This window comes from Varroa jacobsoni, unplaced genomic scaffold (assembly GCF_002532875.2).
Source record: "Varroa jacobsoni isolate VJ856 unplaced genomic scaffold, vjacob_1.0 contig00636, whole genome shotgun sequence".
Classification (NCBI taxonomy): Eukaryota; Metazoa; Arthropoda; class Arachnida; order Mesostigmata; family Varroidae; genus Varroa; species Varroa jacobsoni.
This window is the reverse complement of record NW_019214504.1, coordinates 27179-54182: the sequence shown is the minus strand read 5'-3', so window position 1 is coordinate 54182 and position 27004 is coordinate 27179. Positions and strand designations below refer to the sequence as shown.

At 41.9% G+C, this 27004-nt stretch overlaps 1 protein-coding gene across 5 annotated transcripts in view; it reads left to right on the top strand.

The window, feature by feature from the left end:
* The window catches only part of LOC111271456 (uncharacterized), an 81502-nt gene extending 55620 nt beyond the window's left edge, over nucleotides 1–25882 (top strand). The window contains exons 4-6 of one of the 5 annotated variants that reach the window (XM_022852261.2): nucleotides 6417–6563; nucleotides 7248–7316; nucleotides 18188–25882. In XM_022852261.2, the coding sequence (XP_022707996.1) occupies nucleotides 6417–6563; nucleotides 7248–7292 (192 nt within the window). In that variant the 3' untranslated portion in view covers nucleotides 7293–7316; nucleotides 18188–25882. Of the gene's footprint in view, nucleotides 1–6416; nucleotides 6579–7247; nucleotides 7317–18187 lie in introns of all 5 variants that reach the window. The other 4 variants (XM_022852258.2, XM_022852260.2, XM_022852257.2 and 1 more) reach the window with 4 other exon arrangements.
* Nucleotides 25883–27004: the final 1122 nt, after the last annotated feature.

The window sequence follows — 27004 nt, the reverse complement described above, 5'->3', positions numbered from 1 at the left end:
TATAAATAGCTGAGATTGTTAGGACCGTGCACATATACAATGAATGAATGTTAAATCTACACACGGACTTGATGAGAAATAATGGTCGTATTTAAGTACACGATAACACTAACAGGGTCTGAGGAGGGAAGAAATAAAAAGGATAAATGAAAATATATATTTTTTTCGTAACGTAGTCAAGGTAAATTTAAGTGGCCTGAACTCGACACGGTAGATGCATATATATATATATATATATATACACATCTATATATAAGCTTTGTACCCACGCGTCATGGCTGTACGCTACCTCATAGTCGACACAATAGCAGACATATGTAGTCCTCCGTACACTGACATTTCATCTGCACAATGTATAGATATACATGCATATATACACACACATATGTGTGCAGTTTGACATGTCTCTAGTCTGATACGGGAAGCAGTCCTTTGTTGTCAAACCTAGCTCCCTCGTAAATCATATTTATATTTACGAGGACACTAGATTGAGTAAGACCGTCCACAACCATACTCGAGTCGTTTTAATCGTCCAAATAGTAGGCGGTGTCTTGGTCCAGCGTTAGCTAATGCAATAACGTCCTCAGTAAGTAAAAATCTCTGTCGTCCGTGTGAAGCCATGATCCAAGGAGATAAGGAAAAAAATCGGGGAGGTTTATGATGAATGAACAGGTCAATCATTTCGACTCGGATTGGTAATTTCCCACTGAAGTAGGAGATTGTACGTTGTCTTGGTAGGATAGAAATCAACTGTGACCGTTTCTTCTGGCCGAATGATCATCATTACCTTTCCGGCTGACGAAAAAGCCTTAGCGTTCTTCGGAGCCCAGTTACGTTCTGCATTCTAACGTTTTCGTTGTGCTTCACCGGTGTATTGACCTCTTACTGATGATTATTATTTGATACCAAAATTGCGACCACTTTAGTTGTTTGATCAGAGCTAAAATATTTGTTATTAGAAAGGTTTATTTAAATATATGTTTAGCCTTAAGTGAGCAAAGTCAGCCATTTCCCAATAGGCAAACTGTCAGCCAGTATGGGACATTTCTTTGAGATGTTTAGAGTACTTGCTATTTCTTTCTCCTACTTCATTTTATCATTTTGTTAAGTTTTTTGCTAACGATTGCAATTTATAATCTTCTTCTTTCTGGTCCAATTTCACGGTGGCCAACAATGACGCACAGTCCCTACAAACAGCATCCGTCTTGATTTCAGTTTGTGCACGCATATTGCCCTATATTTAAAAAAAAATAATAGTGATTCTATATTTAATTTGTTCTATTGCTACAGAAACACTAACTTCGACTGATACAAACGGTTGTGACTGAAGTTGGTTGAAACTTGTATGAGTTATATCAGCATAATCGTTTCATAGGTAACCGCATCGTTATGTCGAGGCTGGTAGCTAAACTAAGAGTTTAACTTTAAAGTTCGCCAGTTTTACTGTTACTCTAATAAAAAAACAGAAAAAAAAACACTGTTCACATAGAGTTGTTCGTTTTTCATTTACGTTTCAAAGAAAAAAACATCACTATCAAAAACACGAATACGATAAAAAGTAGCGGAGAAAAATGTCTTCGAAATCGTTAAGCTTTGATTAAGTTCCTGTCGGGTTGTACCCTGTCAAACACCCTGTATATATGTTTGAAGGCTACACACACATATATATGTATCTGAGAATGGCTATAGCACAGTGGCAAGTGTGGTAGGCACTGAATAGGACAGCCGTCTAACCGTTATAGGGCCTTTTTCTCCCCCACTTGCATGACATACACTTAGTCTATCGATAGGCTGCTGCGGCCGTCGTTCTAAAAGTGATTTAGTGACGAAGATGCTGGCTGGCCGATTTGTGTGCACCTTGTGACTGGGCGACTGACTGAAACAGGCGTTCAGCTCGAACGCGTCCTCGTGTCAAACGAAGCGACTCAACACAGACACCTACCATTACCACTACGTCGTAGAACACACAAGCATCATGTTCAGGATTTGGACTCAGACTTAAACCTTACACATAAGAACAGTAATCCCGCTGTTTGAGCAATTGTATAATGCATAGCGTTACGCTCTTACTGCTCTGCTGCGACTTTCTCGTTCACGCATATATATATATATATATATATGTCTGCGTGTGCATATACGTATGTATGTCTGCGAGTGCTAACATATATATATATACATGGATGCATCTATTTACATTCAGTTACATATATATATATATATATTATGTGTATGTGCACTTGGTTGGATGGTTAGCCCGCTTGTGGGGCGGGGCTTCATTTGGCAGGCCGCTCTCTTTAGTGTTGCCGTCGTTGCCAGAGAACTGATGCTGCGACCGATGGAACGCTAGGCATAGTTAGCTCGCCAGACTGGGTATGTCAAGCTGAGCGTCTGTGTGATATGCCATGACAGCCGTCTCCAATGCTGTGCAGGTAGCAACGAATGGCGATGGTAACAAACGAATTTTCCGCCGAAGTAAGTGGCGATGTCGGCTGTTTGCTGAACGGTTAAAAGTAGCGTGGCAATCCCACCGGCACAGCTATGCTCATCTTTAGTTGCCGAAGGGAAAAAAGGTAATGGAACTGTAATACCAACTTAAACTGGGAGCTTCATCTTAGGAGCAGGAGGGTGAGATCAATACAAAACCTAACAAAATCAGCAAGTAGCAACAATGGCAATAGGTATGTGTTACGTTTACCCCCTGCATCGAGTCTCGCTTTGCCCTGTACCAATTTAAGCTACATATACCCCTATTTTGCTAGACGACATTTATATGTCATGCAATTACCAGTAAATGTTAAAGTACTGTTCACAGTTCCTACCGATTTCATTTAAGTTGACACAATAGGAAAAGCGGGCATACTCTGCCTGAGTAACAACAATAATTGTAGTCGTCTTCATGATGGCGTCAAGCTCTAGAGAGTCCAGAGCGCAGCTGAAGTATCGTCGACCATTGCTTTGAATTCGGTTTGGCTAAGATAGAAGTAATATGCAGAAAATGTTTTTCTGCTCATCTAGCCAAACGCGCTATAACAGCAATGCTACGCATAAAAAAAACAAGCTAAGTTCCGATACGACTCACAGCAGCATGAGTACTGTTGATTCTAACCGTTGGTGGTCCATCAGCGACTACACATATATTCCAGAACATCTCTTAAATGACCGCAGTTTTCCCTAATCGAGCCCCTATAGAGTACTTCCGTTTCAGACCTCGTTGTTCCTTATTGCCAGCCATTGCTGCCCATTTCTGCCACTACCGCTACCGACGAATTCTGTTCTGTAACAACATTGTTGCAGTTAAGTTGGTGCTGTATGAGGCGAAATCTTGCCGCATTTTTGAAAGCTATGGTAGAAAAGTACTACGATCTGCTTGACGTACCTACAGGCTTCCGCCGTACTTGTTTTCCAGTTAGTGAATTGATTTAATCTAGCTCTGTATCTAGACTAATGAAGACCATAGCTAGAACTCACATTAACTATATCATCGTTGCGTTTACCCTGTCTCACCCAGCCCGAGAGCCTTTTGCCGTTATTTATACATCAACCTGTTCCAATACATTTGCCAGGGGCTCCAAGAAATTAACATTTGTCTTAACGTTACGTTATACGTTAGCTTTTGGTACAGTTGAACAATTTGATTACGGGCTTTTTTGTGTGTTGGCTAAGTGAATAGGGTCCGCCGTCAGCCAGTCTCTAAAGAATGAATAGAAATCGATTGATTTCGGCCGATTTTTGCTAGTCGCTGCGTTGAGCATTTTCTTAAAGTTATAAATTCATTGTCGTTATTTAGAAATATTGTCAGATTAAGTAGATTTCCGCTTGGCTTACGTATGGGTAAAATAGATGCTACGTTCGATTGTCTGCTTTTCTTCGACATTTTCACTCAAATCGTCGAGATCTAGCGAAGTACATTGGCTTGCCATTTTTTTTTACAAGAGAAAAACCTTTCGAAAAATGTCCTACCAACTCTTACTAATGCTGATTTCATTATTTATAACTCTCTCATAGACATGCGTAAAAAATATGGGATTTCTACAAGAAAACAACCGCCTTAAAACGACAGGAATGAGCAAATGCACCCCATCGTCATAAAGATTTTTTAAATAGGACTAGACTAGTACTATGTCCCCCCAATAGAAGAAAGAAACTGGCCTTTTGGAAAAACATTTGCATAGTCAGGTAATATAAACTACGATGGTTCATATTGCATTATGAGTTATTTAAGCAAAATTACCGATTTTTTATTAAATCTTACTTCTTAGTAATAAAAATTACTTCTTAGTGTTAATATGCTAGAGCTTGAGATACAAATGAGTTTTCAATACTAATCTTTCCTTCAAATGATCAATGGTTGACGAAAAAGCGGCCCAAACTCTATGGGAGAACACCCTAAGGAAAAGAAATTTCATCAAGCCGTAACTTAAAAGAAAGAAACTGTCCTTTGAAATTGTTCGTACATGTGAAATAGAATGAGGTAATTTACATTGTATCAAATAAGAATCACCATTTTCCTGCTAGATAATAGCTGTTAAAATTCAGGAACTGTTCTTTAAATCCAATTTGACGCATGTTCGTAGGAACCTGAAGATAGAATTTTTCTGGGGACGTAATCATCTGATTAGTTCTATGGTACGCAGACGCAGAGCTCTTCCGCGGTTGGACCTTCAACGATCCACTAAACATTCGATTAATTCACGGCGTTGAGTTGGGTCAGACAAACACAAACAACGGCCACAAAGTTTGAGTTGTCCAACGTAGATGGGCTTCTCCCCGTGCTTTCTTTGCTATTAAATATATCTGACTCCATTTATGAAAACGTAACAGACTGCTTAAAACCGTAACAGAGGTAACGTCCAATAGCGACTAGGTTAACCCTTTAACAACGGCTTATTTCGCAAGATGGCTGAAGACAATTTTTCGTGCAATAAACGTTGAATAGATTTATCCTGTAACGCTTGTGAACGCCGTATAATTTTTATAGAAACATGCATTTGTACGTTTGATAATCTAGCAGTGCAAAGGATGTTGATGTAAACGGCAGGGTGACGTCGTTCTTAAACGTGGAAGATGAATACGAAATTGTCAGCTTCAATTTACTGCCAGCCTAATTAATATTACGCTCTATAGTGAAAAACGACTTTCGCCTTTTTTGGGGGTAAAAGTAAAGTATTTGCTTGATTGACTCGATTTTTTGCGCAGACTCTTCCAAGGGGCGACTTTGCCGACCGACAAAAATCAGCCTAGTCCCTGAGAGGTCGTTTGGAGCTGGGCAAACCTGCTCATTTAAGCCTTTAATATCGTGTAGATAGGTTAATCAAGCATCGGTTACGGTAACACAACATTCTCCTCGTCACTTGCATACTCAGTAACGATCCATGGCTCAAGCGTTTCATCCATTACATATTTGCCGTCCGTGAATCTAGCAGCAAGACCTAAATGTTCGGCCCAAACGTTTACTCTTTCCACGTGCTCCTTCTTACCCCATCTAGTACACGCCATCTACCTGTAAGCATACACGTGTTAGTTACATGATTATCTTCGCGCATGTTGAGCTTCCATAATTCTTATCACCTCTTTCCAGAACAAAACAAAGAGACAATCGGAATCATTAGCGGTGTGCGTCTGACAATTGTCGCCGACGTTGCCCGTGTAATTTCACAGTGTTGGCGTATACCATGCGTCTCTGCTGTATTGAACGCCTATCGCACTATTTGTCGAACAGTGACGCTACGGATACTTGGGGAAAACCGTTCGGTCGTCTGCTACGATTGCAGCCGCTGACACACCAGCGCCGTTTCGTGTTAATCGATAAGTGTAATGTGTTGACTGGCTAATCGGCTAAGTGATAGCCATGTATTGTAGTTAGCTAAACGACAGCGACCTTCGCTTTGTTAACGCCATTAGCTCTTCCGTTTCGGGCAAAGCGTAACGTCTCTGTCATCGGAACTGCTAATAGACGACGCGGCCGTACCCGCCTAGAAGCCAATCATCATCACCGCAAACAGCATGCCGGCTGTCCTGCGATGGTCAGGAGTATTCACCCGTTGTCCGACTGAAACTCCGTGCAGTGCAGCTTCCGAACAAATGTGATCACTGCAAAAGATGTTACTCTTGTCCCTTAGTAGTAGAGAAAACAAACATATGTTCGCGCTGCACCTTTGGCCTTCAGTCATAGTAGAGTTAATGGATCAGACGGAGGCGAAAATATATCTATTTAGTATAAACACCGTTGCAAGGGAGTGTTGGTGCTCCTGAAAACAGACATCAATGCCACATGTCAATGGACCGTTAACTTGAAAATAAATAATTTTTTTTTTAGCGTATTTAAGATCATCGTGCTGTTCACTTCTCTGCCGTTATACATAATAGGTTATACCTAGCAGTAATCTCTTCTTTATTATTTCTTTATCGGATTTTAGAATCGTCGTATGAAATGGAAGAAGGAACACAGGCTAGCGAACACCGTTCCGGCGCAAATTGGTGGCCATATGAGTCCCATGGCCTCCCTAATGGGTTCGGGTGCCCTGCACGGCCAACATCACTCATCATTACCACCCTCTCACCTCGTAAGTCATTGCCTTGTAAGTTCAATTAACAATCATGATTAAATTTAAAAAAGAACATAACACGATTCTACATTGACTTTTCCTATACGTTTGATAGGTAAAAGATTTGCTGCATCTTTGTTGTACCTCCAACCATCGCTACAGCGTTTGAAGTCGACTATCAATAAGCTATATAGTACGAGTATAAAAAAAAGGCAAGGGACAACAAAGATTCCAACCTTAACAAAAATAAGAAGTATCCTTATCATCATTATTTTGTTGCATTGTTGGTTGAAATTGAGTTGACTTTCAACAGACAAGACTTTACGATCTAGTGGTGAAATATTTGCCTATTAATTAGTGGCCCAGGTCTGATTTAGAGGGTCGCCTTGATCCGCACGCAAAAATCCGAATATCCTAAATCTAGTCATTTTCCTGCTCGGTTTGCCTAGATTGTCCATTCTAGGCCTTACTCGGACAAGCAATGCATAGGAGGAAGAGCTAGCTGAAAATCAGCTAAGGAAAATGGATAGATATATATAGTCTAACAAATAACCTATATGGGAACGGGGCAAAATCAAGGTGAACATGTATAGTACTAGGAGTGCTAGAGTCAACTATGGGATGTACAGTCGCTTTCGAATGTAAGTGCTTTCGGGCGTTAACAGTGTAAATTTAAACCTAAATTATTGTTTTTTTTTACAGAAAATGGATTCTTTTTTCTCTGTGGTTGACAACTGGTCAAATTAAAATTATGTGGCTGGCGTACGCCCGGTAAGTTGTATAGCACTTGTAGCTTCCGATGTTTTTTCGTCTATACGCTCTAGCCTTCGAATTACACCAGCGTACATTGGATTCCGATGGATGGAGATACAGCTGTAGTAATCTTGTCAAATATTGTCACGTTCAACACAGATATGAACGATAGTTGATAGCGAATGACAAAAAGTGCTAGTCCTCGCTAGTACCTGTTTATCCAGGACCGTTGTCGACGCGCTGATTGAGAGAACATAATGATTTGAATATATGGAAAGCAATAGTGACAACTTGAGCCATAGATATATACCGCTGGCTGGTCATTATCGGTAGCTACAACAATAGGTCTTCAGTGCAGGCTTTGGGCGCGCTTTCCGACGCGCTCGCTTATGCTGCGTGAGTGCCATGCACGATGATATCTGACGTGCGTGCACTCTAATTTTTATGATCTTCTATAACATACCTGATCCTGATTTGACCTTCACTTCTGTGTCGGAGGGGAGGCGAAGCGCGACTTTCGATAGGCTAAGATGTATTGGCAGACATTTTGAGGGCATCCGCAGCTCAGTGGTGGTCATATACGGGACGTGGTTCATTTCATGTTTTCCACAGTTCTAAGAAATTGTCATTTCTAAAGAGCTACTTTGCCGTAACTACACTGCTCACTAGAAGATCCGTCGTAAACGGGTAGCCGCCTAACGTTTCGAAACACCCTTGCTCAAATATGTATTTAATATTCGTGCATTTAAGACACAATCTATCAGAATAAACGTCACCTGTCGGTTCACTTTTTTTTTTCAGTAATTTAATTACATCGTGGACGAAGAGGGGCATTGGTTTAAAATGCACTTAAAAATATTAGGTTCTTAGAGGCGGACCCGGCGAACTACGACTGAATAACATTTGGGCTAGTTGAGTTTGAATGATGATTTAATATATGTTAGCGGTATTTTCTCTCATTTTTTACGCACTTGTCCTAGTGCTCCTGCAGCTTCTAGACAGTCATATATCTACCACTCGTATGCCCATATGTAATTTCTCTATCTATGGCTTGTCGGTGTAAATCGATCATGTATTATGCTCACTTGCCCTTTTGAGAGCAGCGAATGCCACGTAACCACACGAACTTAGTTCGGGAGAATAAGCGAGTTGAAGTCAACATTGGCTATTCTTTGCCCAATCCAGAAAGTAACTGAGATATCGCGATGGGGTCTGCGTGCCTTCGATTGCCCTGCCAACGGTCCATGAATCTCTTCAGGAATTCGAGACAACAAACTGAGTTCATTGTTTCATTTTCGCCAAGTATCCATAGTAACACATGCCCCCCATGTAAATTTCAAGTATTAGCATCGCTCTGTGTCAAAAGCTACTCGTCAATACTACCGAACTCGGTATCTCTTCGGGATGATGGCATCTCCTCATCTGACCCCTCTCCGGCAGGAACTGAAGCATGCTCCCGTTATAAAAGCTGTATACTCTGCGTAGGTTTTCGTTAGATAAGTTCGACAAATAGCTCTCCCAACTGGGCCCGGGTCGATTCACGGGGACCCATTTTTTACTTGGCTCCTACATTTCTAGTAGTGAAGTTATAATTCTGTAATACGTCACATGTGAAACTCCAGTTCTGGCCAACAGAGTCCTTAGGCTCCAGGCTTCGTTTTCGTGAAGACCGCGATCTCGATTGCGGCAATGCGTTCCTGCCCTTTGGGTTTCAACATCTGGTCACGTCTTTGCTAGCCTTCAACACTCTAATCTCTATTTTTGAAAGGTTTTCACTAGTCACGTATTGTGCTTTCATTGAGGGCCTCCTTGTCTAGTGTCGTCACCGTTCCCTAATGAGCCTCCATAGGGCTACGGCCTTCAACGGATTAAATCGTTACCACCGAACGTTAATTTTCGAGGCTAAAAGATGTTGTTTCATCTGAATTACTTTTTACTCTAATAAACTTAATCTTACAAAAACTAGAGTATCTATCAGCCAAACGTTGTTTTAAAGCCGACAGAATAAGATAGTAATAGTAAGTGTGTATCAAACAAACATACGCAGATAACTTCAACGGCTTTCAGTTTATATGGACTTGCGTATATATATATATATATATATATGTAGTAGTTTTCTCTGACTAAAGTAGTTGCTCGCCGTTTTTACCATTCTCGCAATGAGTGAGGTCTTTAGTTTAACAAGCTTCACACAAAGCTGGCCCTATTTGACACTCAGAAATTCGGTGTACTTTCGTAAGTGTTACTACACTCTATATGGACTCTATTAATTAGAGATAACAACCGCGCTCTTACCGTTTCCGAACAGTCATTTTCCCTTGACATTTTGACCATTTCTGATTCCTCTAATTTCGATCGAAGTGATCCTTTTAGATGCCTATCGTTCTGTTCGATGCTCGTGTGTTTTACCAGTCAATCTGTTAATGTCCTCAGTCTTTTCATTTTGTTTTTCTTCATCTAATTATATGTTCGTTATTAAATATGCATACTAACAATTACTGTCATCTTGTTTCTAAGCTTCGCTTGACGAGAATACGCTGTACTTCGTATATAAAAAGATCTTTGTATATGAAAAAACCTATTAAATACTTATCCGTTTGGTTATCCAAAGTGGGAACGAATTACGTTTTTGTCGGGTTATTTTGACAGTCGTTTGTGAAGTAGTCAAATGTAAAATTTGCTGAACTTTCCGTTTTGACGAAGATATGTTTGTCGCATTTATGGCCACCGACAAAATGCTGGTATGCTTTGCTGTGGCACAAAAACAGCTATTAAAAAGATGTCGATACTTTGCTATAGCTGAGCTATTTGGTTTCGCGACAGTTCCACAATTAGATAAATCACGAACACTTGATAAGCTATGAGATAATTCGATTTCAGCGTGAAGACATAAATAACCGCCACGGGATAGGGGGGTCGACGACAGGGTAGTAGCACTCTAATCGGCGTGGGAGTAGGTACGGAATAATTGATAGAAGGTTATGGGACATCGTATTACTGTAGGATAACAAAATCGGTATGCAGAAATAAAAGTACGGCAGGGATGAGAGGATCTTACCATGAAAGTTATAGTGGAAGAATAAAGATGACGATTGCGGAACGGTAACGGAGGAAACGAGCAGAAGTCGACTTTGAAAGGGTCCAGACTCACTTCAGATTAAAGTAGGAAAAAGGCAGCGGGATAATGTCGAATAGCATACGTCGCATATATGTTAAATGTGAATCATACGAATCAGTTACGGAGCGTCCTGAAGCGAGCGAACTTTGTACATGCATTGTCCTGTTCGGTATGACCATGGTACAGTAGCAATAGGCACTTGGTACCAGTATCCCGTGAAATCTATTGAGATGCCGATTATAATATGTGACCCTTCCTTTAGGTTTTTACTGTTCGTCCCGCTAATGTTTGTGCTATTTATAAGCATACTAGTTTCATTATTATCATTATTCTGTGGGTGACTGAAGCTTCGACAAGGTCAACAGTGTTGATGTTCGAGGCAATAGGAACGAGCACATACGCCTCTTCATACATAATAACGACAACCTGTTGTTGTTGTTATACACTTACATCATGATCACTCAACTTGGCAATGTTTACATGTTAACGCTAAGAGACCAGGCATAAAGCATGGCCTTATAATATCATGACACTTGCCCAGTCGCAGAAATGTGTAACTGACTGAGAATTATGTTCTGTCTTTCTGGTCATCCGTGCTCAACGTGTATATGCATCTTCCCATCCTATCTTGTTGGTATCGTGCTGTACTTTTGCGTAGCATGGCGGCGGCGGCGGCGGCGGCGACGGCGGCGACGGCGGCGGCATATGTTGTACGCACCCAGCTCTCCAAGCCGTTCTGTGTTTTTCATCCTGTGATGTTTTCGTTATTGCTACCCCAGACGACGATCAGCGTCAGCCATCTTGGTCGTAGAGGCGAATAGCGGAGTTGTACTGCCTCATCACCTTTACTTTTTTTGTTTTTCTTATTCTTCGTCTCTTGTCCAGAAACAGCAGTCCGAATGACTGTTGCTTCATCGATTTGGCTATGCTGGTCGAAGTTATTATTACTAGCGAGTTTCTGAATCTGTTTCTATCGCGTCCACCTCCAGTGCCGCTCGTCGTCGCTGGCAATACGCGCCGAAGGCATCTCGAACGCTTTCTCGCTGTCGTCAGTAGCGCGGCTGTCCGCGGGTGCCGTGTATAGTGTGGCAGGTTGAATCCAGACCATCCATGGACTGTGGAGGCCCGATCGGCCCATGATAAGTTGAACGGTCTCACTCAGAACAGTCACACGGCCACATAGCTAGCAAACCGCGCACGTACAGAATACGCACATCTATAAAGAAACCGAACACATAATTATGCCGACGGCTGCTGCGGCTTTTGCTCACTGATTTCTGTCTGGGAAAGAAGGCGGAGAAAGTGCGCGAGCGACCGCGAAAGAAACGGAGCGCAAACCGAGTTAACTGCGCGACCGGGCTGCCCGCTCTTCATCGGTTCGACTACTCTTAGCGATTGCCAACGCAGAAGAATCAAAGAAGAACGAGACTCGTACGTATATATATAGACTGAGAAAAGACAGAAGAAGAAGAAGAAGAAGAAGACGACGACGATGACGACGACGACGACGAGGAGCGACACTATGCAGCCCGCGCGGCAGAAAAAGTGCAGCAGAGTGAACACGAATACGGAGGGAAAATAGATAGACAGAGTAGCTCGAGATTGAGTGAACAAGCCCAATCTTTTTGCTAGACAGCAAAAAGCAAAACGACAACGACGACGATGTGTCTTGTTTCCCTTATGATTAAGCGCGCAACAGTCCAAGCGGAGTCGAGTAGCGCTCCATGCCGCGGCGGCCATTTCAGACGAGGCGGGTGATGGGGGCAAGGAGCCCCCAAAATGGCAAACGCCAAAAAAAGAGCTACGGGCGTAAAAGAACGACATGAAGAAAGACTACAACGTAGAGGGCGACGAGGTCGGTAAGTCGACCGCACTAATCGCATATTTTCGTATGCTGTTCTGTTCTACTTCGTCGCTGTCTTTTGCTGGTTGGCACAGAAGCGGCAGACACGTTTTGTGATCGGCGAAGGCAACGCGCATGATGATTCTGCCATTGCGGAACACATGACTGGTGCCGTCGCTGTTATTCCTGCTGCCAAAACTACTCTGTCAATGTCATTCCTGCAAAAGTTTCTGATCAAGCCATCTAGCATCTTGATCCTGGAGTACGGCAGAAACAAAGAGTAACCGAAAACAATGATGATTAAAAGCAAAGTGGAGGATTACCGACGAAGGGAGAGAGAGAGAGGGAGAGAGGAGCGAAAAAAAGATACTTTTTTTAAACGTTTTTGCTGTTGCCGTCACGTTATGTCAATGGTTTTCCGTTGGCGCTATTGAAAGGGGGTGCGGCATATTGCCAAATCTGTTGAAAAGGCATGCCAATTTTAAGTGGAGATTATTTCGGTATGGGATAGATCAACACTTGAATTATGGTCCTGATCTTTTTTTTTTTTACTTCTTCGACAGCCACTGCTACTTTCCCTACTATTATAAATATTGAAATCAAGTGGCTATCGCCAGTTGGTCTCTCTGCGGCCAAACAGCATCCGGTACGACAGCCATCTGTTATTTAGTCATGACTAGCCAGGTCTACGTATCTGTTTAGCCCTTTCTTTGTTGTATATAACTTTTGGTAAATGTGCACTATGTATGTGCGATATGGTCCACACTATGCACTCAAATCGAGCGCTATCCAAAATTACCCTGTTATTTTTTCGAATCTAAGCCCAAAAACGCGTTCACCTATCTAGCCTAGATCCGACTGATCAATCCAAACTCATGACAGTTTGTTTATGCATTTGTTATACTCATATGACTCCATCGGACTATCGGGATCTAGATATTTCGTAACCCCATAGAATGTGCGTTATTCCCCTGTACCAATTATTTTCTCCTACCATTGTACTATCGTTAACGATTCACGCCTCTACGACGATAGTTGTTTCAAAATGACGCCCATATAAACTTTCAAAGCTGCGTGTTAATAGTAAAGCGGTTAAGGAGCGATGCTGACAAGCAAATTTTACAGACGAATGCTCTCTGAGTTCTTTTTGAGAGGGAACTTTTCTTTTAATAATTTTAGCATAAAAAAGCTTTTCTCTAAGATTTCGTCTTTACCGTAGTGTTTTCTCATCGCCAAGCCAAGCCTACGCGGAAAAAAGCAGAGAAACGACCCCCTAAAGTCATTCTTGTTCAATTGTCTGCACACACACCCTTACATCTATTCCAACATCTATCTATCTATCTATCTATCCGTACTATTGCAATTCTATCCGCGGATATAATCTCAAACGATGATTCCTCAGAGGCCACAGATTGGGCGAACTTTTTCTGGGTTTCTTAGGCTTCTGCACCGGGTAGTGTGCGCGGAAGGTGGAAGTCGATTGAACAAAAGATTTTACCCCATGGGGCGTATGTCTATATGATTGGTCACTTTCTTTTTTTATTAAACAACTTGCAAAAGAAAACGTAATACTGCACCAGCATTTACAAACGTCTGCGCGGCCACTAGCCGATCATCCGCGCGTCGACATCTCGTCAAAATGTACATATACATTCCCGTGAAAAATTCTCGTATTGCATGGGGCGGTTCTCTAAATCTGTGTGGCAAATTGCTGAATAGATGTCGCATAAAAAACTATATCGTAGAAGAACCTATTAGGTTATAGCTATTGTTAGAGAGCAATTGGTCGCCATTATGAACATGGTTAGTTTTTTACCCATACACAGTGAGTTAAGATGGGCTTAATAGCAACACAGATACCGGGTAAGGTTCGTCTGTAGCGTATCACTAAAAATACGGGCGTGTTTCTTTATTTGTCCGATCCAAATCGACCCTGTGGAGTGGTCGGACCAAACTGACCTTCTCGAAGCTGCTAACGTTTCGGCGTGCGCAAGAGGCAGCTGATAGATAGATAGATAGATAGATAGATTTTTTTATAAGGGGAATTATTTTTCCCTGTAGAGCATAACGTTAATTGGTTAGTCGTAAACAGACGAACCAAAACTCTTCTTCGTTCGCGACGTTCGAAAGCCATGCTGAATCACCACTTTGAACGGCCGCGATGGCCATCAGCAATGTCCGCGTTGATACGTCAACATATGTACAAATGTACACACACATAAAGAGACGTGAGGCACATATGTAGAAGTAAGCGCACGACGGTTTACAAGCAAATTATTAGAAACCTAGGCCATTTGAGTTGTGTGATGTAGAGATTGTCTTACATAAAAAATGCGCCCTAGAAATTGTAGCACATAGACATGTTTATGAAAATCGTATGTTTACGAAGTACCACGTGCTGTTTAGGTTTGTGTCTACCAATATTATAATCTAGTTATTTGAGGTTATAATTATTAGCTTTTTACCTAACATAATAAATAAATGTGCACTTCGTAGTAAAATAGGCACAAGGCGAAATCCGCCGGTCAGTTTAGTAGTTCCATATTATCATTATTGGTATTATTGAAAAAATGTTAATGTTTGGCCTCTCTTATTTACGAGCTCCATATGATCCTCCACCTGAAAGGTTCGTCACGTGCAGGACGATGTGCGTCAGGTCATTTTATTAACGTAACCCCTAAAACTCTTAGTGAATCATAATCTCGTAATCGTAACATAATAACAGGCGAGCCGGTACTGGAGAAAGTTCGACGACGGCGATAAGCAATTTTGTTAGCTGTAGCTACATACGCGTCTTTTTCGGGATCGTGCTTTGGGGACAGACTTGTCTGCGTGAACACCCCCTAAAAATCAAAAGTGAAACCTGCTGAGATAGCAGAAGTTACTGGTCTTCCTTGTACTCTACAATAGGGAATGAAGAAAGCGAAAATTTTATAGTCAGCAGTACATTTGCGACTGTGAATCTTTCTGAATGTGCGGGTTAAATATATACATGGCAGTGGGCGCCAAGATCGCCAAGGCTGCCGATGTGGTTATGCTGATGCTGACGGTCAGACTTCGGTTGAAATGTGTAAACGCACTCGGGCTCCGCTTCCCGTCCCTTTTATCCAGTCTCGCGTATATTATACTACTAACCTCAACGCTCAGATCAGATTAGGGACGAGATCGATAGCTATTCGCAGCAGCTACCAGCTTTTGGTCGGTCTTTTAGCTGACAGAGCGTTTCCCGTCGGAGCAACCCGCGAAGTCGAATTGGCGAACGCAATGAAAACCAGCGGACGTATGATGATCGGGGGCCTTCCCGCTGTTGTGCCTGACTGCGGTTTGTGGTCACCGCGGCGCTTCTGGAGTTCTCTTGCTAGTGCTGTTCCGTTCAGCACTCTCATTCTATGTCTCCCTCGAAATGGCGACTACGAAGCGGTTCGCGGATCAGCAGTAGTGGAAACGAGCAGGCAGGCAGGCAGGCAGGCGGGCGGGCGGAGCCAAGCTTCTCGCCAATCCCGACGTCCGCAACCCGTTCAACCTGAAAACCCTTTTTTTCGCTCTGCTTTCAAAGCGGGTTTCCTTCTGCCGTCGCCACTGCTGCTGCTGCTGCTGCAACCGCCTGCGGGGGACGTCGATAGAAAAGACTACAAAAAAGCTTCAGCCTCGAACACACCGAATCCGCGTGTGTTTGCGTCTCGCCAGCGACCTTTCTATCGGGTTTCTCCTTAGCCCTGTCTCTCTTCTGCATTTCATCGTCGATCCGGCACAGCCTGAGCGGAGTTTCGGTCGGTCCGCTTTTTTTTTGCTGGTGGCTAGCTGGCCGCTGACGCGGGGGGGACGGGGAGAGTTCTTTGAAAGCCACCACCATATTTTCCTCCTCGCGAAGGGTTTCTTCCTTTATGGAATCTGGCTGAATCAAAAAATCAGCCTGAAACAAGTACACCATCCGCCTGTCTCTCTCGGCATATCTGTTCGTTTGCTGCTGCTGTCGATGACTGACGCGCAGCGATGCAGCCGTGCCTATAGGTTAGCCGGCTCAGATTGATCCTTTGGGTGGCCGTCTAGTTACGCCGTTTGCCTCCGACTGGCTTTAACCCTCTCTCTGTGCTTGCATCGCAGCCGGTGTCGGTTCCATCTCTCGAAACAGCCACAAACACCGTAGAAAGGCTCGCATCAAGAAAGCATTTGGTAGCTAAAAATGGTAGTGCCAACTCTCTACAAGAAAAACCAGCTCTGATCGGACGCCGAGTCGACCACAAGAAGCTTTGGGTTTTGATAGCTAACGAAGATGCGTTGTAGCCAAAACCACATATGAGCTGGCACGCAGGACAACCCAGGATAGGTGCAGCTATGTTTGATTATACCACACTGTCGCAGTGTGCATGCTCAAGGTTTATCGTCGCGAGCTAGGTGGGCACCATTAAAACCTCACCAGAGGATGACACGGGAAGCAAAGGACAACCGGAGAGAAGTAGAAGGCTTCAGACGTACTTTTGGGAATGGTTGAAGTTGCGGAACGCATGCCTGATTCTCTGTGAATTGTCATTTCTCCCAGGGCCCAGGAGGATACATTCCGTACATACAGAAAAGGTTACCCCTCAGCTATGAGCTGTCACCCAATATGGCAAAACTGTTTCTTAGCTTCGCCTAAATTGCTTTCTACTCATCGTCAACTGCGAAGAATGTATTCATTAAATTCAATTGTAAGCTAGCTCTGTAAGATTACAATTTATCTTACATAAAGTCGCTTATATTGTAGCCAACGTTTAATGCTCGTCAAGTATGTACACAACGTTCTAGGGATAGCGTGTCAAATCTAGCGTATTTGTGAAAAAAGGGTTACTTTATCAGTTTTAACAATACCTAGACGATCAGGCAAGGTTTCAGCTTTTCTGGAAACACACGAACCGATCTACTTCGGATTTCACTACGGTATGGTAGCCATTAAAAATTCGCAGACTCCACTCTTTAGCATCAAGTGAACCAGATTTCTCAATGTTTATGCGCTGTTTTTTTCTATGAAGATCGGATAATGGTTGCCTTGTATAATATGTATATAATTGTATAATAACGTGATTATAGCAATTATCATGCCGAATTTCCGGGTAATTACTAAACTTTTGGCGAGACGAGTCACAAACAGTCGGACGATGCTAGAATTAACTTGTGCATCAATCCCAGGCTGGTGAGATGTAAATTGTAAGATTGTCCTCTTATGTGTTGCAACTGTTAAAAAGTCCTTATACTAAATTCCATACTATTATAGTCAAAAAATACTATATAAGTCAAAAAAATACAGGTCTTCGTAGTCATGTCCGAATCATGCACTGGCCAACCTCAGGAGTCATTAGACAAATTTATCTTTTTCAGACTTTTCCTTTTGTCTTCTACTATGAGTTAATTGCCACTGACGTGTTAGTAAATTCGAATGTAGCGTGTGACATGGGTACACTGAAGCACTGCTTGGACACAGCTCTCTAATGAAATGTCTTCAGAAATGAATTGATCCTGAGCGATGTAGGTTCCACCCGCAAGATTTAGTGAGTCGTCAGCGGCTCCGTGCTATAACGGGTAGCTCCCACGTATCGAACGTCTGCTTGATGCCTGCGTGTCTCAATTCGTCCGTATGACATGAAGCGTCAACTAGATACGATATGCCCAAGTATTGAGTACGGTTTACCTTCTATTGTTCCTGTAGATCTCCAAGTGGTGAAGAAAAGCATACTTTTATAATGAGTCCGCGTCAGTTGCCAAAAGAAAGGATAATATACATAAACAACATTTGTACACCGTGCAATATGTGCCTTTAATGGAGAATCAAAATGGTAATTTTCATAGATTATATTAAGTCGACTCTTCATGAAAAAACGTGTGTCTCTAGATGTGAGATAGATAAGCCACTAAATTATGTCTAAACATGTGATATTATGGTTATTTTTTCAGGGAAGTACATCAGCGAACGCGGCCGTGATGGGACTCGCACCGCAGGCACATCAGCAGACGCCTAAAAACTGGAATCAAGGACCGCCGCAGCTATTACCATTCTAATAATTATTATAATGATCGTCACTATTATTACAATTATTAAGTAAGTCATTATTATTCTTATCAGTAGCGAAAAGTGTTTAGGTTTCTTTATCATATTCTTCAAGATTACTGGTATTACTAAGACTGACTATTCATAACACAATTGTCGACACACGTATGCATAATGATGATTACTAAGTGAACTTGACTAGCTTGATTCTGACGGATAGAATACCATTACCACGGCCATTTTACGTCTGCTACAACTACCGCTATAAGCATCAAGAGTAGCACCAAGCGCGTAACGGTTGTGGGTGAGCGGAAGATTGGTAGCTCCAAATGCCGGGGGTGATTTTTGAACGAAACAACTACTGCGACACTGAGTCTGGCCGGCTACGAGTCACCTAGTATGCGGCGATAGGGTTCTTTTTAACGTAATGGCTGCTGCAACGTTGTTATAAGTTGGCTCAAACTATTTACCGTGGCTCGTCACCTCACCTTCCCATAGTGAGAGACAAAACGTGAGCGGAAGGGGCGGTCGGGGTGGCCAGGTGGAGCCCACGTTGAATCAGAAGGTTCGAAGGACCGCGCTGTGTGCATCGTCTCTCGTACAGAGTATGAGGATAGCGTATGTCGACTCGGTGTCGCGTACGATGCTGTCGCCAATAGCGCTGGCGTCTGACTCTTTGACTAACCGTCCTTGTGCCGCTGCCTTGTCTTTGCTGTCTGGCCTTTTCAACATTCAATGTCTAGCCCGCAGGCCTCGCCTGCATGTCTGCTGCTACTCAGCTGCAACGGCTTGCCCCCGCCTCTGGTTATGCTGTACCCTTTTACGCAGCGTTCGATAACAATATCGAGACCGAAATACTGAAAAGTGGGACCACGACCCGAGCCAGCTAGCAAATGACCGGAATGGTCGTAAGGGAGTCGTGAGGGCGGTGGCAATGGTGGCGGGTATAGCACAGCCACCCCAAGCAACTGACGGACTCACACTGTGGGAAAAAGACAACGTTGTAGAGAGCCCAGTACGATCGCTCACAGTGGCGCCTGCCTGCCTGCCTGCCTACCATCCAATGACCGAGCAATCTACGTAAATTCAAATTGTTGATCCGGTCGAAACCTCCCTGAAGGTAATCGTATATATGTAAGGAGAACGCGAGAGAAAACGATGCTAGCGGCGTCGTGTAGTCGTGAGCCCTACCCAGAATCTGACTCTAGACCTGAGATAGTGCGTCACCTAGCCGACGTGTTTGCCTTAACATTTCGGTCATCGTTGCTTCACTCCTAAAATTGTGCGACCCCCATGACGGTGCAGTCGCAAGCTTGCTGCGTATGTATCATACGTCAGCATTCAATCGTACGGTACAGGCAAGTGCTATGACAGCGTAAACTATATCGTTGCTACGTCTCTACAAAACGCCTTCTGTACCCAGGCTAAACTTGATTATACCCCATTATAGTCCCCTCCATTGCATGCCAGGGTGGGCGGGGCAGTAGAGGGCAAGTAGAGTGCATGACTGGGTCAACGAAAGCCCAAAGCCTCACTTGGACGTCATTCCCGTGACCCATGAAGCTCCGTGAAGTATGTACCAGGGCATATTAGAAGTGTTAGAAGCACATCGAGCGATACCGATACCGCGACCATAATTTGCACCAGGATAACCTGTGTCGGCAACATTTAACGCCCCAACAAATTCGAAAGGCACCATCCGAAAAAAATCCAAAATTGTAATTAGCCTCCTTGTATTAGGTCGATGTTGATTTTGAGGTTTATTAAAAGTAATTTAGAAAACTACGTTATACGAGTGATCAATATTAATATTTGGTTCTTCGAGTGACGGCATAAAAATTGAAAAAGTTACTCAGCCGTCAACCAAGTTACCCAAGTTCATAAGTGTCAACAGTGTATTATCTATAATTCGAATCACGTACAAAATAATATATAAATAAAGACAAAGGAAATAAATGAACGAAAGTTTATCTCTGAAACAGCAGTCATTTGCTAATCTGATTGAACGAAAGCGAAGCCATATGAAGTACGGAGCTGTGTCGGGGGTGAAGTACGGGGGTAATAAAGTCAACAGCTATAAACAAGCTCTACGCCTCAATATAATGATAGATTGGTTTTATTGCATCGCTGCGCATGTAAGTCCCCTTACACGCATATGAATCATTACAAACAAGTGCACACAGAAATTAGACTTGTAAAAACCAAACTTTGATACAAGCATAATCCTATCTGAGAATTTGGATTGTTGAGGCTTCAGTTGAACGAAAAACCGTACGAGTTAGGTATTCCGACGCAAAAAAGCTTCGATTATGACTGCTTCCAGTGAATTTTATTCTAATTCAACTTTAGCTCGACGTGAAAATTCGTCGGCCATAGATGATATGGCGTAGGCCTCAAACCCTTTGTGTCTAATTTTAAGCACAGGACACTTCACGCAATAGAACACAGTTAGAAATGGATGATCTTTCCAAGGAAGGATGCGGTTTGTACGTTAGAAATATACGGTTGTGGATAAAACGGTGTTGGGTATGACAATTATTATCAACGTATTGTTGCCCTTTAGCCTAGCCAATGGTAACTAATCGTATAAGAGCTATGCCTGTATCCTTAGGCATACCACTCTGCCAAACTTTCAGCGGCATATGGGTTTCTTTACTTCGCAAAGGCTACCGGCCGGAAAAGGCAAAGGATTTTCTGCCCTTGAAGGAATAACAGGGTGCAGCGGGGAACGCGGGCCAGCTAACGCAATTCCGGTGATATCATCATAAACGTCTCACAAAAGCCCACCGAACCGCCCACCTACAAACCCACTGATATCGAATGATCCCAGTGGCATCGATGCAAAAAAGGCTATGGAGAAAAATAGACGACAGAGGCGACCCACATAGCGATGCATTCGTAACCTTCAGAGGGTCCCAAAGGTTCTGCAGCCTCGAAGGATCGGCCCGCCTTGCATGAGCTGGTCCACAGGAACAGTATCGCTAGCTGGCTGTTTGCCCGAACGTATAACAAATACTATTTGATTTCTCCCATATCCTTAACTCCGTCAGTTCTGCTGCGCCGATGACGGAGCGTCAAGACGGCTGACGCGGCTCCGAAGTGACGGTAGCGCATCGTGCAGGACGACAGCGGCAATAGCATCGGAAGCGGTGGCGGCGGCAGTGACAGCTCCCATGAAACTGAATAGAATGAATCGTGCGCCATCTGTAAAGAAATGTATCATAGCAAAGTGGAAAATCGTGTAAAAGCACAAGACGAGCGAGAGAAACCGGCAGAAAAGAGTGAACGGAAAGTGTAATAGAACATGAACGTATGATGCACGTGTGACAGTGAGTGAAGCAATGATCGTCTGTGGTTGATTGGTCGATTATTTAATCGATTGATTAGTTGATTAATTAATGATTGATTTACCAACTCATTGATAAAATCTTCATATTGAATGATTTATTACTATTGATTAGGCTGAGGTGTGGTTCGGTAGCCGACAGAAATCAGTGGGCAAGATGATCTGCTTAGCTTCCAATGGCTAGTGATTGATCGATGAAGTAAGATGACATTTAGGGCTCATTGACTAAGTAGTACATCAATCGTTGACGTTCGTGATGTTAGGTTGATGCAGAAATAAAAAAAATCCGGTAAAAACTATTCTTTTCAGCACTTATGTGTGTGCGTGTGTGTGTTCAGTACATTATTATTTATTTTAACATAATGTTTGGTATACATAACGCTTTTTGTGGATGGGAGGAAAGCTTACGGACTGCGTGTAAGGATCGTGCCATAACATGAAGGTGATGGGCTACAGTTGGTTCTAACTCGTAACATTAGCAATTTTGCTTCTTTTATCGTCGGTGATATGTTTGTAGTTTTTCCAGTTTTTTTTTTTTAATTGGGCATAAAGACACCTGCACATAATCGCATTGCGACACACTATGAACAATGACAGAGCGATGGGAGCAAAACGGATCGTGGTAAGATGATGATAATGATCACTATCTATTATTGTCGATGCCTATAACTTGATTTAGTAAGATAATTTGCGGCTGATCCTAAGGTGGAAAAGGGACGCCGAAAAATCTTCCGCATAGGATATAGATTAAATTATGTAATTATAAATGTGGTAACTTCTGTTGGTTAATAATAACGATATACACATTGACTAGCATCACACAAATACACACGAGAAGACACAGGTATACAGATACGTCTACGCCCACACAAACACATGCTCCCAACTCGATACCAATCAACGCAAGGGGGCAGTAATGACGAACGCCACGATGGAGTAGTGCTCAGAAAAATTATAATAATAATATCCATAACAATGATCACAACAATTATAGACCGTTAGGTACATTCAAAATAACGACAGAGTATGTAAATGAATGGATGAATTCAGAAGAAGGCTTGCCGCCGTACGCCACCCAAACCAGTAAAGTCTCAAAAGGTGACAGGTGAACGCACAAGATGAGAATTATGTGACAAGATCCACAATAACTAAAAATCAAGCGATAAACAAACGCAGGCGTAAAATTGCTGAACGTAAATGTCTACCTTCACCATAGGTATTCATTTTCACAGTTGAGGGCGAGATTAAATCCAACGCTCGTTTGTCAAGAGTGCCATAAAATCGTTGGTTTATACGTGCTATACGCAACGCGCGTTCTTACCCAGTACGCGCCACCAGCTCCAGCTGGAAGCAGCGTTCGCTTAAGCGAGCTCAAAAAGGTCATCTAAGCACGTTACCGGCCTATAAATCGAAAACCTGCATACCTAATAGCCTGCTTGGCTATACGCGTTACAAGTGTGCAAAAACCGCCACCTATACAAACCCTTTACGAATGAGGAGTATGAGCGTGTCGTGTAAATATATCAGTAGAGAGGCGGATAGATAGACAGACACATTTACGGGCGAGCATAAACATACATTAAAGCATATAAACCATATACGGTAACCATTAACATTCGGTATAACTAAGGCATATATAAATGCACCTTTGTATACAGAGGAGGGATGACACTGCACGACTCACTCCGGACATGATTTCGTCAGGATCTCATTTGAGCTGCTTGTTCCCGTTCCGATAAGAATCAGTGACTCAGGCCTGTGATCCTCTGGCCGCGCCGATCATGTGTTCCCACTCTTCCATACACTGTGTATAAGGACACATCTCCAACATGAGCATCCCTGTAAATCGTCAGATCATATATACACACACACTCAAATATATATATATATGTATATATAGTCATTATGGAGCTAAACTGTACGTACGGAAAAACGCGCCGCGTAGAGGATAATGTCAGCGACTTGGAAAATGAAGGGGAGCAATCGTATTCCAGTGACAGCGGGCCTATCGTTTTCGATTCATTGCTAATGATAAGCAGTTATTTAACTGGATACGAGTTAAAAATAATTTTTTCTTTGGCGATCGGTGCAATTCTCCGAATGTTTTAGTCGAATATTAAGGCATGCCATGCACCAAGGCTTACAGACACATAGACTTTTGTGCGGATGGTGCTGACGATCATGACTAATTGAAAACTCGTGGAACCCAGCACTCGTGCTGCAGATTCTGTCTGGAAACACTAGTGATGATACACATCAGGCATCTTAGGCGTTCAGTTCAGGTCTCTGAAATCTACCACGTTGTTATGGCAGTGATTGAATTTTCCAGATAGGCATCAACAATACGGCAAATGTTAGCACTCAACTATCTATTTCCTATTATTCCAAGTAGAAGGAAAAGTGAAGGACCCTTTACGATATATTGATACATAGTCATTGGCGATCCGTCGAATAAGAGTCACCACAACGGGGCGACTTTATAGCCCCGTCAAAATAATGGAAAAGCTACACATTGGAAAAATCTCTCTCTCTCTATGTCTATATATATATATATATATATATATATATATATATATATAAGTGTGCAAGTAGAGCTCTATACATACGATACAATTGCAACAAGATTGGAGAAACGTAAGAGATACATGCAGGAGGCATTTGACAAAGGTGAAGAAGCTTCTGAGAGACAAAGAAGCTGTTGTAGAAAAGCTAAATAGATAAAATGATTAACTGGAATAAATGGGCTGGCTAACAAGGCAAAGCCAAACAAGTGTAGTTATTATAGTCACCTATGTACCTATATGAGCATATATATATATAATATAAATATTACACAGAACGGAATATATATAGAGCAAATATAGGAAATATTGAATACGGATATATATATATATATATATATATATACAGACAAACTTACATATATGAACATATAGAGATGTCAAATCCAAATAAACACATCTTGGGGTCTAAGTAAAGTATGGTGATGAGATGAACTATATATATATATATATATATATATAAATTAATCTAAATAAGGTCGCTATAGCTTCCATAGGGAAGGTATGATGAAAAGCCTAAGGCATAAGGTTCATAAAGTCGAGAACATCTGTGTCTATATAATGGTGTGAGCTTTCGCTTGATGACGACGTGACTGGGCACCGATTTCGGCTCCAATAGCTCATAACGGCAGCGGCAGAGTGCGAGTGCGTTCGACACGTAAATATAATCGTCTAGTATAATAATTATGATAATAAAAAGCTGGGCTACGAATAGCCTTGAGGGTCGTAATCTTTCTAAACTACTGTTGCACCTCAACCCACCTAACGGGGTGCATCACTTAAGGCAACAGTGCCCGAAGGCCAATCTTATCAGGACCATGAATGAGGCTGTTACAAACTGTTACAGCTGAAAATAAGCGTAAAGGCGACGTGAGGCGAACACGGAATTACCATTATATGTAAAAGAGAAACAACAAACACTGAGAATAGCTTTCTTCAATGTGTAAGAAAAGTATTGCATCTGGCTGCGCAGTCCGAGTCACGATATGAAACGGACGGCTTCAAACGAAATGTGTTATATGAACGATGTGAGAAAATGGCCTTCGATCACGCCGATCTGTCGCAGGAACAACTATTATATGATAATAGGACATGCCGCTGCCTGTCAGTACACAGATGGTGACGGCGCGTTGGAAAAGTTAATAAACAGGTGCCATCGGAATGAATATATAATGTGAAATGTGTGTAACAACACAGGACAAATACGAAAACGTGTGAAATAACAACAATGATTATTAATATAATAATAATAATAATAATAATAATAATAATAAAAAAGCAACAAAACGACAGTCTTCATCAATTCGTTTCACTTAGAAGAAGATCATAGATGATAACGAGTAATTAGTATGTGCTAATTCTAAATCATGAATAGCATTACCATAAAAAGTAATAATGGCAAGTGGAATGGAGCTCTTGTATATCGTCGATGAGACAAAAACATACTAAATATCTGGGGAATGGAAATATAAACAACGCAGATGTAAGGCGATGTGCAAAAACACCGATAATAAAATAATAGTAATAGTAACACTATTGATAAAAAGACAACAGTATAATAAATAATAGAACGAACATACACAAACACACACACACACACACACACGCACCCACACACACACACACACACAGCAACCGTGTGAAGTTGAAATGTACAAATAGGTCATAAATAAAAATATTTCGCATAAAATTAATCTGAATCTGTTTTCATTCTGGAACGGTAAATAATCCTACCTAGAGTAGAGGTACAAATAAATACAGAAATATATAAAGAGCAATAAATCTAGCGCAGTAGACGCTGAAAATGTTTAGTGTATGTAATGAGAAGATTCCAAAATTGAGCAACAATATTTGTTGTCCTTAAGCGCTACAATATATATATATATTTTTTTTTTTTTTTTTGTACTCGACTAACTTCCGTAGCCGCGTCCAGTTCACACACAAACAACCGCATTTGTGTATATCTTTCTGGACGTCACCTGGTTAGGAAAAACATTCGACACCTCGGCCTGTTGTTCCAAGGCGTCGATTGACCTATATCCTCTCGCGCTAAACGTTGGCTATCTAAAAGCAGCTAAAATCCTGCGAAGAAAGTTCGTTTTCACATAGCGCATCATCAGCAAAGCAAATGGACAGATTTCAACTTGAAATACTGTCAAGTTTAGGAGCGGACCAAAGTGTGGTTGGAGAGTGTTATTAGCCTAGACTACTATCCTTGCATTTGTTTAACTTAGGAAGAAAAACTCCTCTAAATTTTACTGAAAAAAAAAGCTAGAATAAACATTAAAAAACATGTTATTAAAAAAGAAGAAAAGGATATAAATTTACGAATTTTGAATGGGAGCCTATGTATTTCAGGTAATCAGGTAAACGAGTATTGCACAGACTGACGAGCTACATCCATTATAGCCCCCTTGAAGCCAATCAGCACACACGTTTGCTATTTTTATTATTATATAAAGCATAAGGCAGAAACTCTGTTTGCTCTTATCTGTTAAACTGTGTAGCTAGAAAACGGTTTCATTTTTATCAACTGACAGATATGGGAGATGATCTATTCAAGTCTCGTTGTCACGTTAAATAAGTTCGACGTTGCTAAAAATAACTTCTTTAGACTCTGGATTACTTCACCGTTTTTTGCGAAGCTTGATGTATCGCGCATTGACCACTGCATTTTTACAAAAAAAAAAAAATTAAAGTTTGTTATTTTGTCAACGACGCTGCTACATAAGCATGTTCGTACTTGATAATTTATAGGCAGGCCGATTTTTACAACTTTATAAAATTATTTTCTTTCTAAAAAAAATTTCTTATTA